At 36.4% G+C, this 13,721-nt stretch overlaps 1 protein-coding gene across 5 annotated transcripts in view; it reads right to left on the bottom strand.

Annotated features, from left to right (window-relative positions):
* Positions 1-189: 189 nt before the first annotated feature.
* The window catches only part of smarca2 (SWI/SNF related BAF chromatin remodeling complex subunit ATPase 2), a 122,313-nt gene continuing 108,781 nt past the window's right edge, over positions 190-13,721 (bottom strand). For 4 of the 5 annotated variants that reach the window (XM_073072230.1, XM_073072246.1, XM_073072239.1 and 1 more), the window contains 4 exons: positions 12,886-12,987; positions 6,072-6,198; positions 3,051-3,196; positions 190-1,505 (listed from right to left, as the gene is read on the bottom strand). In XM_073072230.1, the coding sequence (XP_072928331.1) occupies positions 1,470-1,505; positions 3,051-3,196; positions 6,072-6,198; positions 12,886-12,987 (411 nt within the window). In that variant the 3' untranslated portion in view covers positions 190-1,469. The remainder of the gene's footprint in view (positions 1,506-3,050; positions 3,197-6,071; positions 6,199-12,885; positions 12,988-13,721) is intronic. The other variant, XM_073072255.1, reaches the window with a different exon arrangement.

The following is a 13,721-nucleotide window of genomic DNA, read 5'->3' as shown; positions in this document are numbered from 1 at the left end:
ATGCTTTTTAGCTTAATACTTGTGATTAATTCCAAGTGAAATAAAAAAACAGCTATGTATCAGGTGTTCAAAATCCCTAATGTATAAAAACAAAAGACAGTGAGTGGAGTGTATTCAAGACAAATAATTACAATACTGAAAAAACATAATATTCTTAAATTATATAAATATTAAAAATGCTGCATGACATTTTGTAGATTTATTATTTTTATTGGCAAGTTTAAAATACACTTCTCTGACATATTGATAGATCAAAACTTTCACAAGCAATTACAATGAGAAAATGCAAGGAAACCAATAACAAAATAAAATTATAACCACAATTTGAATTCAAACTATTAAAAAAATCCCCATAAATGTACCATCACCCCTCATGCATTCAAGCTACATTTAATTTTAGTATCGTCAAGGTTCTTTCCTAAATAACTGTTCAAAGTTGTATTTTAAAAAAAGAGGGTCTTTTTGAGTTCAAGTGGAAAAGTGATCTGCTCTATTTTTTTCTGATAATGAAGAACAGGCATCAAAGACTCAAGACAAGTGAAGTTTCCTGTAACTGAGTACATCATAGAGATCAGTGTCATATTTAAGAAAAGCTGAATTTCATTTCCCACAAGTAGAACTGTCACAATGCCATCCAGATGTAAGAATGTGGTTGAACTGCCACCCATTTCCACATACTTCAATATGTTACACGATACATTAATTCTGTGTAACTTTTTACACAAAGCCTAAAAATAATTCACAAGGAAGTCACAAAATACATCTTTACAATTTTTTCATAGGATGACCTTTAATCTTGAGCTCAATAGTGGCAATATAAATAACATTTCAGGATTCCTCATGAAGTTTCCTAATCTTGCTAAATTCTTAATTAGTGCTTAAATAAACACAGACAAAAAAAGTTTACTCTTTACAACTGAATTAGATTTTATTTGCCTTGGGCAATCAGTTACACCAAAGACATTGTGCAAAGAAAGCAAGAATTAAGTACACTTAAGGAAAAGCTTATTACCAGCACTGGTTGCAAAACAATATTTTCAAAACAAATTAAACTAAAAAGGGATGTGCATATGAAACAAATTTTCCACTTGAATTATATTTGTCAGAATTTAAAGCTGTGGAGACATTGACCTTCAGGACAACAAAACTGTCATTTTAATGTATATATACTGTATATATAAACTGATACAATTCAAAAGCAATTTTTACTCATTTTTGACAAGCTTAAAGCAAATATATGGTGATGCAAACAGATGAATAGCTATGAAATCATTTACTGCAGTCATGCTTACATAAAACTAAAGATTATATACTGTTCTACTAACAGATTTACTTTTCAGTAAAAAAGACAATCCGAGGAAGGGAGAAGTAGGGAAGGAGAAATTATAATTAGCTGTGCAACAAAACAGTTGGTAAAGTTACTGAAACAAAGATTTGTCCATGAAGCAATTCACATTCTTGTTATTAGTTCATTCATCTTCACTTCCACTGATATCAGATTGGTCCTGAGGAAGAAAAAAAAAGACTGAGTTTTACATTTTCATACAATTGAAAACACTTGTATATCAGATTAATCTTGACACATTTGGCATAATATTCATCTGATTTAAAAAAAATACATGCAACTTCTGAGATCATCAGAATATCAAAGTGTGCTCAAGTCTTTAAAGAGACTTAGTTAGCAATATAGTTTCCATCCCAAATTATTCATAAAATGCTTCATTGCTGCTTAAGTCAAATTGTAGTAGAATGTTTTAAAAGAATTGAGATGTTAAAATTCATTACATCTAAGAAAAGCAAATTACTGAATATCTTTTTACCAGAATATTTATAGTTCAGAATTATAGGAAAGACAAGCTATTTTCAAAGATGAAACCTTCCACAAAGGTGATAGAATAGGAGCTTTTGATTATTTTAGTCTTGTTGAATTTAAAAAAATAAATGAATACATTTCTTTCATTCAATGTGACTAGATCTTAACCTTGAACTGATAAGTTAATTCCATTTCTTTCTGCACTGATGTTGCCTGATCAGACAGCATTTTCAGCTTGTGGTAGATTAGTACAGTCGTTTCCCAAATATGATGTGGAGAAACCTGGATTACTGATAGCAGTGTTAATATTTTGCCGCTTTATAAGTTGCAATTCGTGTCCTTATGACCATGAGTTGGTTCTTATATTATTACCATCACACTGTTATGCACGACACTTTGGAAATACACAGAGGGAGTAAAACATGTACACAGACAAATTATAACATCTATCCTTTCTAAAAAGTTGTGACCTTGACAGTATCTACAAGCACATTCTGGCAGAAAAATCTGACACATTGTTCTGCCAGGAGGAAGGCCAATCTTAATAGAGGATCCAAACCTTTCTCGAAACAACTGCTCTTTTACAGCCTAAATTCCAACAGAATGCAAATTCAATTGATGTCACCAATGCCTCATTTGCAGCCTGTGAATCCAGGACCAGTTTAAAAAAATACTGAAAAGGACATTTTGGTATCTACTTCTAAAGCTAATATAAATTTTCCTCACTTTTTTAAATAACAAAAAATTAAAGCCACTTTATTAAATGTAATCCTCATTGCTAATAATCCAAAAATAGTTATTGTTTTAGGATGTGCCATTATTTGTTCAAGCCTCCAATGATGGGAATATTAAAGAAAACTTGACTTTAACAATACACAACAATGGACTCAAGTCATGTGCAACAGCTCAAGCTGTACAGTATACGTTTTCAAGTCAGATGCTTCAATGCAATTGTAAAAAATGGAATCACTTAATTTACAAATTTTGACAACGGACTGTGAATGGGTGGGGGTGGGAAGAGCATGATAACAGAGAAAAAAAATAAATATACCAAGCAGACAGACACCATCAAAGAAAACCTTTTATGGAGTAAATGATCTTAGTGGTCATTTTGTAATGGCTCAACTGAAGATACCTAGATTATATATAAATAGTTTGCACAGTGAACATTTCTAAATTTCAAAATGCCTTTCAAGCGAAATTCTACAATAATAAATCACCTTAATCGAAAACTTACATTGTTATCTTGGTCATCATCACTGTCATCATCACTAATGACGGGCTTGATTTTAGTACGAACCAGCCGTTTCCTACTTTTTCCTTTCTCACGACTTTTGTCACTGTCCTTTCGACCAAGTTTTATTTTAACTTTGACTGATTTTGCTGCATTATACAGAAAATTATATTTATTCTTGAAATTCCAGTCTATTTTTATTAAAGTGTTTAATAAATAATATGCACACATGACTTAAAGATGTTCTCAGCTTTATTTCCCAAATAGTACTCAATGAGCTGAGCAAGACAATTTAAATTAAATACTAAAGATTTTTGAAAACATATTGCTCTGTTTCATGTAACAAGGACAGAAGATGCTTTGTAATACAACTCTGGAGCTCTATTCAATGCAGATGTTTGATTTTCACAGCAATCTACATGAAAAGCTATTACTATTTCAATTAAATTTACCCTTCCTACCTTGAAAGAGAGACAAATCTAATCTGTCCAATTATGAGACCTGAAGTACTCTACATTACTGAAATTTCTTGGAACTTGGAGAAATCAGGGTTATGAAGGGATAAGGATGACCAAGGTGCTTTTTACAGCAATAGGACATTGAGTTATATTCTATTATTGACAACAGAGCATTTCTATTAATTTGTAAAATTTCAGTTTTCTGCAAGCTAGATCACTTTTAGATATTTTGTATAAACATTAATGAATGGGCTACACTGCTTATTTAATAGAACTCTGCCCAAGTATAAAACCATGTTGGCTAAACATTTTGGTTTGAGATCAGACTGTTCTGACGTCAGAATTAGTAGTGCTGGAAGTGGATAGCAAATAACTTGAATAGAAACATCAATTAAAAAGAGCCGACCAACTGCTGTTGGAAACAATATTTGGTTTTTGACCTGACTTCACTGTATGATGTTAAAAATAAGACATATCAACATCACAACTTAAGATTTGAAAATGCAAAACTATGTCTCTCAGATTATTTATCTTGGTTCAGGCTGTTACCAGCCAACAGGTTGCTCAATATATTGAGGCATAATAACCAAGATCCTATGGCATGGAGATAACTGGGAAGAAAGCTTTCAATGTCAAAAGCAACTGCTCACAACCTACTTATCAATGATATACCACCCATTATCATTAAGATTAACCTTGAGCCCTTTTCTGCATCACGTCCTAAGCCATAATCATCTGAGATTTCAAACAACTACTTTTAAATTTCTTAATCCAGCTAGCAGTATTAATACCTTGAAAACACCCAATTGGTATGTGTCCCCAACTAAGCTTACTTTCCTTTAAACTACTCACTAGATGCTCGATAAATTTCACCTAGTATAGTTATGGGCTCAAGTTTGTGTGGCAGTCTTTCATGAGTAATTTCAAAGGGTTCATTGGAAGTCTGTAAGTACCAAGCTGAAGAACCTACAACATGCATCTGATATGGCACTTCCCAAAGGTAGTATCACCTACTTCTGAAATGACAATTATTAGTTAACACATAGGTATCTAGTGTGACATCTAGGTGTTTGGGTTACCTTTAAAAACTGGTAATGAATTGTGATCATTACTAGCTGAGATTAGATAATAAGGGATTGATCGAAGCTTACAACTTTGTATCAGCATTTCTATTCGATGTACCATTCAGGGGTGATGTACTATGGAGAGGATAGGGGCAGGTTCTTGAAATGGGCAGGAAGATGAGAGATAAAACTTACTGCTGGAAATGTTAAATCGTCAATATCAATTTTTGGTGAAAAGATTGAGAAGAGTCACAATGAATTAGAGAGCACAATTCTAAAGGGGGCTAAAAAAAAAACTGAATTATCTATGGTTTTATATGTACTGTTGATGAAAGGCCTGGCAATCTACTTCTATATCTTCACATGAAAACCCTATGGACAACTACACTCTGTATAGGGTTGCCATGAGTCAACAACTCAATGGCACTCACAACAATATATGTACTGTATACTTAATAGAAAATACAGCCAGGAGGAGCCTCATGTTCATTCAGATTACCTCACTCTTACTGTGCTCATAAACCTCTATGAACTACTGGTTCAGGCTATGCATGATTATGGGTGCAACACTCTAGGGAAGGAGAGGCTTGGCAGATCAAGCACTACAGACACAAAATTAATGTGATGGCAGAAGATCCAAATAAAACTAGAGGATTCCCCCCCCCCCCCCCCCAACACACCATCACATAGGAATTGTTTAGGTTATGGACATTCTGTCCAGGGAGTAGAGGAGACAGATTCAGTTGTAGTTTTGGCAGAGGGATGAGTGGTGGTAATAATCTGAATGATCTTAAATAGATTTGGTGTAGACCTCATGGGCTAAATGGCAGCCTCCGGTATTTTAACCATTCTGTAAATTCTATCAACTGATGGTCAGTCAGCACCACCACGCACCAAATTGCCTCCAAGACTTTTGTCACACCAGCCAATGAAATCAACTGGTTGTGAAAAGAAACTGAACCTCATGTGAGCAACCCTGATGACCTTTCAGCAACTTGTTGTTGTCAAAGGCCTTTAAACTACCGTTAAATATCTTTTATAAATCAAAAGCATTTAAAAACAATTCAAAGCGATATAAATAATTGAACTAAAAATAATGTTTAACTTAAAAATGAACACTGGAAATGAATTAAAATCAAAGAAAATTAAACAAACGACTTACATTTGTTAAGAAAAGTCAGTGACCCCAGAAAATGTATGGGGCTACAATGCTTTTCTCATCCCTGGAATAAAGCTGAAGGGCCAGATATCAAATACATCTGGCCCAACAGATCAGTTGGGCCAGATGTTCTGCTGATGGATTAAGTAACAGAGAGTGAGAGTGAGGCCAGAAGTGTCATCTTCTAACCAACTCATCTGCATTGTAGAGGAGAGAGGCAAACCTGCAAATGAAGTGTAGATGATATTCCTATGGAACAGACAGCCATAGGCAAGCACAATCTGATTGTTAAGTTCACTAAAAGTAAACTTAACACCAGTTCAAGATAAAAATTCAAGCTCACTCTCAGATCCTGATTCCTCCTCCTCATCCTCATCATCATTACTTTCCTCCTCACTTTCCTCTTCTTTAGCGATCTTCTGCCTTGCACTTTTAAACACTGATTGAAGAACAATGGAATCTTCGTAAATCTGCAATAAGACAAAAGTTTAAACAGGAGTAACATTACCCATCAACAATTACAACTGCTATCATGTATTTTGAATTTCAGTAAACCTGTAGTATGACAGGTTTTTAAACAATTCTGCTGAAACAAAATATAATGTAGTGTTTCAAAAACTGCATGATATTATAGTGTTTCCAATTATGAATTACAAAGACGGTTTCAAGTTAATTTGTTCAAATATTAATAAAATCCTTGCAGTAATTCTACAAGCGTGAGTTTCCATTACCCAAATAGCCATAAGGCAGGCATCGCCTGATAGCTGGTTTCACTTTATTGAAGAACTTCAACACACAACGTAAGAGACTTGGTATGAATTAACATTAAATTTAGATTACCTTTTATAATAAAATGTAAGGAATAAATAAGATTCCATTATCCAATGTGCAGTCCCCAGTTGTGAGAATGCTTTCCAGACATATCTGGGATATAGGAAGAGCAAAAGGTATATTGCAAAAATTGGAGAAACCAGATCATGTAAGTATCTAACTTTTGATCTTAAGGTTGATTGACTTGTCACAAATTCTTGAACTTGATCTAAATTTGATGTGTGCATTGTATGAAATGTTTCTACACTAAACTCTGCAACTCTGAAGTGGTATTTCTTAAAGAGCAGTTATCTCAAACTCTCAATGCATTAACACATTTTTTACAAGTGTGAGCACACAAACCAGGGGTCCAAGGAGAAGTACAAGATTATATTCAAAGAAAGAATTAGTTTGCATTGATACAGTACATGACCTTAAAATATTAATATTTCAATGCGAGGAGTATTGTGGGGAAGGCTGACGAGCTGAGGGCGTGGATTGACTCGTGGAATTATGACATTGTATCCATTAGAAAAACTTGGCTACAGGAGGGGCAGGACTGGCAGCTTAATGTTCCAGGGTTCCGATGTTTCAGACATGATAGAGACAGAGGGATGAAGGGTGGGGGTTGGCATTGCTAGTCGGGGAAAATGTTACAGCAGTGCTCAGGCAAAACACTCCACATGGGTGGAGCTGAGAAACAGGAAAGGTATGACCACATTAATGGAGTTGTATTATAGACCACCCAGTAGTGAGAACTGGAGGAGCAAATCTGCAGAGAGATAGCAGACAACTGCAGGAAACAAAGTTGTGATAGTAAGGGATTTTAATTTTCCATATATTGATTGGGACTCCCATAATGATAAAAGGTCTAGATAGATTAGAATTTGTAAAATGTGTCCAGGAAAGTTTTCTAAATCAATATATAGAGGTACCGACTAGAGAGGATGCAATATTAGATCTCCTATTAGGAAACAAGTTAGGACAGGTGACAGAAGTGTGTGTAGGGGAACACTTCGGTTCCAGTGATCACAACGCCATTAGTTTCAACTTGATCATGGAAAAAGATAAATCTGGTCCTTGGGTTGAGGTTCAAAACTGGAAAAAGGCCATATTTGAAGAAATGAGAAAGGATTTAAAAAGCGTGGATTGGGACAGGTTGTTCTCTGGTAAGGATGTCGTTGGTAGGTGGGAGGCCTTCAAAGGAGAAATTTTGAGAGTGCAGAGTTTGTATGTTCCTGTCAGGATTAAAGGCAAAGTAAATAAGGATAAGGAATCTTGGTTCTCTAGGGATATTGGAACACTGATACAGAAGAAGAGAGAGATGTATGACATGTATAGGAAATGGAGCAAATAAGATACTTGAGTATAAAAAGTGCAAAAAACAACTTAATAAAGAAATCAGGAGGGCTAAAAGAAGACATGAGGTAGCGTTGGCAGTCAAGGTAAAGGATAATCCAAAGGTATATTAAGAGCAAAAGGATAATAAGGGATAAAATTGGTCCTCTCGAAGATCAGAGTGGTCAGCTATGTATGGAACCAAAAGAAATGGGGGAGATCTTAAATGGGTTTTTTGCATCTGTATTTACTAAGGAAACTGGCATGGAGTCAATGGAAATAAGGCAAGCAAGTAGTGAGGTCATGGAACCTATACAGATTGAAGAGGAGGAGGTGCTTGCTATCTTGAGGAAAATCAGAGTAGATAAATCCCCAGGAACTGACAGGGTATTCCCTCGGACCTTGAAGGAGACTAGTTTTGAAATTGCAGAGGCCCTGGCAGATATATTTTAAATGTCGGTATCTACAGGTGAGGTGCCGGAGGATTGTAGGATAGGTCATGTTGTTCCATTGTTTAAAAAAGGCTCTTAAAGTAATCCGGGAAATTATAGGCCAGTAAGTTTGATGTTGGTAGTAGGTAAATTATTGGAAGGAGTACTAAAGATAGATCTACATGTATTTAGATAGACAGGGACTTATTAGGGAGAGACAACAGGGCTTTGTGCATGGTAGGTCATGTTTAATAAATCTATTAAGAGTTTTTCGAGGAGGTTACACGGAAAGTGGATGAAGGAATCAAGAAAGTGGATGACACGAAGCTGGGTGGCGGTGTTAGCTGTGAGGAGGATGCTAAGAGGATGCAGGGTGACTTGGATAGGTTAGGTGAGTGGGCAAATTCATGGCAGATGCAATTTAATGTGGATAAATGTGAGGTTATCCACTTTGGTTGCAAGAACAGGAAAACAGATTATTATCTGAATGGTGGCCGATTAGGAAAAGGGGAGGTGCAATGAGACCTGGATGTCATTGTACACCAGTCATTGAAAGTGTGCATGCAGGTACAGCAGGCGGTGAAAAAGGCAAATGGTATGTTGGCATTCATAGCAAGAGGATTCGAGTACAGGAGCAGGGAGGTTCTACTGCAGTTGTACAAGGCCTTGGTGAGACCACAGCTGGAGTATTGTGTGCAGTTTTGGTCCCCTAATCTGAGGAAAGACATTCTTGCCATAGAGGGAGTACGAAGAAGGTTCACCAGATTGATTCCTGGGATGGCAGGACTTTCATATGAAGAAAGACTGGATCGACTAGGCTTATACTCAATGAAATTTAGAAGATTGAGGGGGGATCTTATTGAAACATATAAAATTCTAAAGGGTTTGGACAGGCTAGATGCAGGAAGATTGTTTCCGATGTTGGGGGAGTCCAGTACGAGGGGTCACAGTTTAAGGATAAAGGGGAAGCCTTTTAGGACCAAGATGAGGAAAAACTTCTTCACACAGAGAGTGATGAATCTGTGGAATTCTCTGCCACAGGAAACAGTTGAGGCCGGTTCATTGGCTATATTTAGGAGGAAGTTAGATATGGCCCTTGTGGCTAAAGGGATCGGGGTATGGAGAGAAAGCAGGTACAGAGTTCTGAGTTGGATGATCAGCCATGATCATACTGAATGGCGGTGCAGGCTCGAAGGGCCGAATGGCCTACTCCTGCACCTGTTTTCTATGTTTCTATGTCTGCTGGGAAAGGATGCCTCTCTGGTTGGCTGCGTTGACATGCTAACTAGTTTTCAAATTGTTTATCAATTTGAAATTTTTTCATCTTAAGCAACTACTTTCTATGTTTCTATGTTTCTAAGGGAAGGCAGTGGATGTTGTCTACACGGACTTCAGTAAGGCCTTAGACACGGTCCCGCATGGGAGGTTAGTTAGGAAGATTCAGTCGCTAGGTATACATGGTGAGGTAGTAAATTGGATTAGACATTGGCTCAATGGGAGAAGTCAGAGAGTGGTAGTGGAGGATTGCTCCTCTGAGTGGATGCCTGTGACTAGTGGTGTGCCACAGGGATCAGTGCTGGGTCCATTGTTATTTGTCACCTATATCAATGATCTGGATGATAATGTGGTAAATTGGATCAGCAAATTTTCTGATGATACAAAGATTGGAGATGTAGTGGACCGTGAGGAAGGTTTTCAAAGCTTGCACAGGGATCTGGACCAGCTGGAAAAATGGGCTAAAAATGGCAGATGGAGTTTAATACAGACAAGTGTGAGGTATTGCACTTTGGAAGGAAAAACCAAGGCAGAACATACAAGGTAAATGGTAGGGCACTGAGGAGTGCAATAGAACAGAGGGATCTAGGAATACAGATAGAAAATTCCCTAAAAGTGGCGTCACTGGTAGATATGGTAGTAAAGAGAGCTTTTGGTACATTAGCCTTTATAAATCAAAGCATTGAGTAAGAGTTGGAATGTTATGGTGAGGTTGTATAAGGCATTGGTGAGGCTGAATTTGGAGTATTGTGTGCAGTTTTGGTCACCGAATTACAGGAAGGATATAAATAAGGTTGAAAGAGTGCCCAGAAGGTTTACAAGGATGTTGTCGGGACTTGAGAAACTGAGTTACCGAGGAAGGTTGAATAGGTGAGGACTTTATTCCCTGGAGCGTAGAAGAATGAGGGGAGACTTGATAGAGGTATATAAAATTATGATGGGTAGAGACAGAGTGAATGCAAGCAGGCTTTTTCCACTGAGGCTAGGGGAGAAAAATACCAGAGGACATGGGTTAAGGGTGAAGGGGGAAAAGTTTAAAGGGAACATTGGGGGGGGCTTTTTCACACAGAGCGTGGTGGGAGTGTGGAAAGAGCTGCCAGATGAAGTGGTAAATGCAGGCTCACTTTTAACATTTAAGAAAAACTTGGACAGGTACATGGATGAGAGAGGGTACGGAGGGATATGGTCCAGGTGCAGGTCAGTGGGACCAGGCAGAAAAATGATTCAGCACAGCCAAGAAGGGCCAAAAGACCTGTTTCGGTGCTGTAATGTTCTATGGTTCTATGACAAAGTAATATATAGAAAGCAGACATTGCCAAACACAGCAGATTTCTATTAAGAGTAGTTCAATAAATTAGCAATATTTTTTGATTTTTAGTTGGTAAAGGAATAAAATAGATCATAGCAGTGGAAGAATTTCCATGCTATTTAAGCAATCTTATAGCTTTCCTTAAACTCAGCTGGTTAATAACCTTATCTGTACTTTCAACAGTGCATCATTCTTTCGATGCTGCAATGAACAGATAACCTTTAGGTTCTAGAAACATAGGGAATATTTTGTAAGTTTTTTTTTTAAAAAGAGCTTGCAGCCTACTCTGCCATTTGATTAAGACTGATAAAATCATGACCTTACCTCAAATATTCATCATTTCTCTATACTGTTTAATACCTTGGGCAATCAAAAAATCAGATACAGATTTAAAAATATTCCCACTAAGCATTATTTTAATTGTATTTTGGTCGTGCCACTTTCAGGTTGGTAAAAAGCTTACAGAAATATTCAGTCGATATAGGTCGGTAAGTCCTAGTCAATTCTTTGATATAGGGTAGTTCAAATATTTATTTAAAAAATTTATGATGTTGGTGGCAAATGAAAAATATAGTAATCATACCTTTATATAACAGCTTTAATGTAGTAAATTATCCCAGTGTTTTTGCACAACAGTGAACACTGCTACACAATATGAATAATTAGAGCAGCCTGTGTTTCATCCTGAACTCAGGTGCTGTTAGTGTAGAATTTGCACATTATCTCTGTGAGCATGTGCTGTTTCTAAAAAGTAAAAGGCTACTTGGTTACCTGACTACTGCAGGTTGAATGTCAAGAGAATCAGGTGCTGATGGGGATTTGAAAGAGAACATGCTCAGAAAAAATAAGAGAGAAACACAAAAAAAAGGATTACTTTGTTGGGAGTCTGACAATAGCTCAATAGGCCAAAAGTTCAAAATGGAATACTACCTTATAAACATTTTCCTACTCTCTCCAAGGACCTCCATTGCAACTTTGTGAACACCCCACCCCGACAAAATAGATCAGAGAACTACAAATTCATGTTTGTGTTTCAACAGAATCCTACTTATTTTTGTCCACATCTATTTTTAAACTAAGAACAGTTAATTAAAACTGATGTCTCTATAGTCACCCTCCCCTCCACCCGCATTACAAATACTGTCCATAAATAAACCCTATCACATACAGCATGATCTGGATTTGCTATGTATCTTCTTCACTTCCTGTATCCCACGTATGTCTGGTAAGCATTCTCACAACTGGAAATGAAACTGAAGCCTGCACATTATCTAATGGAATCTTATTTATTCCTTACAGTTTATTACAGAAGCTAATCTAAATTTAATGTTAACTCATACCAAGTCTCCTACGTTGTGCGTTGAAGTTCTTCAATCAAGTGAAACCAGCCATCAGGCAATACCTGCCTTATGACCATTTAGGTAATGGAAACTCACACTTTTAGAATTCATGCATCTCAAATTATTGGGTGGCAATTCATAATAAAATTTGTTCTCATGAATTTGTGAAAAATGTAAACAAATCAACAACCTCTCCCTGCCCCCTACTCATATTTCTAGATGCCCAAAAAAATGAAGCTACATTGCATTATAAAAAACATTATGGATTTTCTAGAAATGCAATCAATCCATCTTGCAGAAGTCACTTGTGTTGATTTACTTACTGTTCAGACTTTCAGTAAATTAAATTCCAAGTCAAGTTTACTGCTTCAATTTTAAAATATAGACATGAGAGCAAATGTGAATCAGTAACTACTCCAGAAAAATACATTCCCAGATGCTTGCAGCTAACAACAGTTTTGGAAGAAAATCATAAGATTTAATAATTGCTTAAAGTGTCACTTTTATTAATTACTTACACATCTTCCATGGGATGGATTCCAATAACCAACTGTCCCTTCAGAAGTTCTGATCATCACAGAATAATCACATTTTGTACATGTATTTCTTGTCATAAAAGAATCAACAAAGTCAACATTAAGTAAATAAACAGACCTGTGATCCTTCTAGATTGTACGTCTGAGCATTATGACATAACAGTGTTACATCCTTCTCCAGATCTCCCAGACTACGGTATTTATGGTTGCGAATACGGTCCTAAACAAATTCAACAGATTTGATGTACAGTTAAATTTCGTATTTACAGTTCAAACTTCCAAAATCTGCCTTATTTTCATGGCATAATGAAAATTTCACCAATCCACCAGTGTCAATTTCTTCTTTTTCATATACTCTTGTAAGGCAGAATTTAATGCCAGTTATCACTGATTCATGGGAATGAGACAACTGTAAAACAATGAAGTCAAGGTTTCCCAGAAGACCTAAATGAATCAGGTTGCATTTCATTTAAATTACATATAATGATCTGGTGGATTTCCCAGTAATGTTTTCAGCAACAATTTATTCAATTTAGTAGATTATTCAATCTTCCAGCTTGTCATGTTAAATCTTAGATTTTGGGTTATAACTACTTTTCCTCCCTCATTCTCTAGGGATATACACATTGAACACAAATATCCATTCATAAATTATTTAATTAACTCTGGAAAAAGTGATTTGAACTGTAGCAGCTAATTTGTTGAAGGCATTCTCAGTGCTATCCGAAATTGAGAACTTAACTCACCAACAATGCAGTTATCGACATTATATTTACAAATCAAAAGTTTGGAGGATTGATTACTGGATTGCTGGAAATCCAGAACAACACAAATATGCTGGAGGAACACAGCACATTAGGCAGTATCTATGGAGGGGAATAAACAGTCAATGTTTCTGGCAAAAACCCTTCATCAGGACTGATGAATGGTGTCGGCCCAAAACATCGACTGCTT

Source organism: Hemitrygon akajei, chromosome 2 (assembly GCF_048418815.1).
Source record: "Hemitrygon akajei chromosome 2, sHemAka1.3, whole genome shotgun sequence".
Lineage (NCBI taxonomy): Eukaryota > Metazoa > Chordata > Chondrichthyes > Myliobatiformes > Dasyatidae > Hemitrygon > Hemitrygon akajei.
Note: the sequence above shows the minus strand (reverse complement) of the source record. Positions and strands in the feature narration are given on the sequence as shown.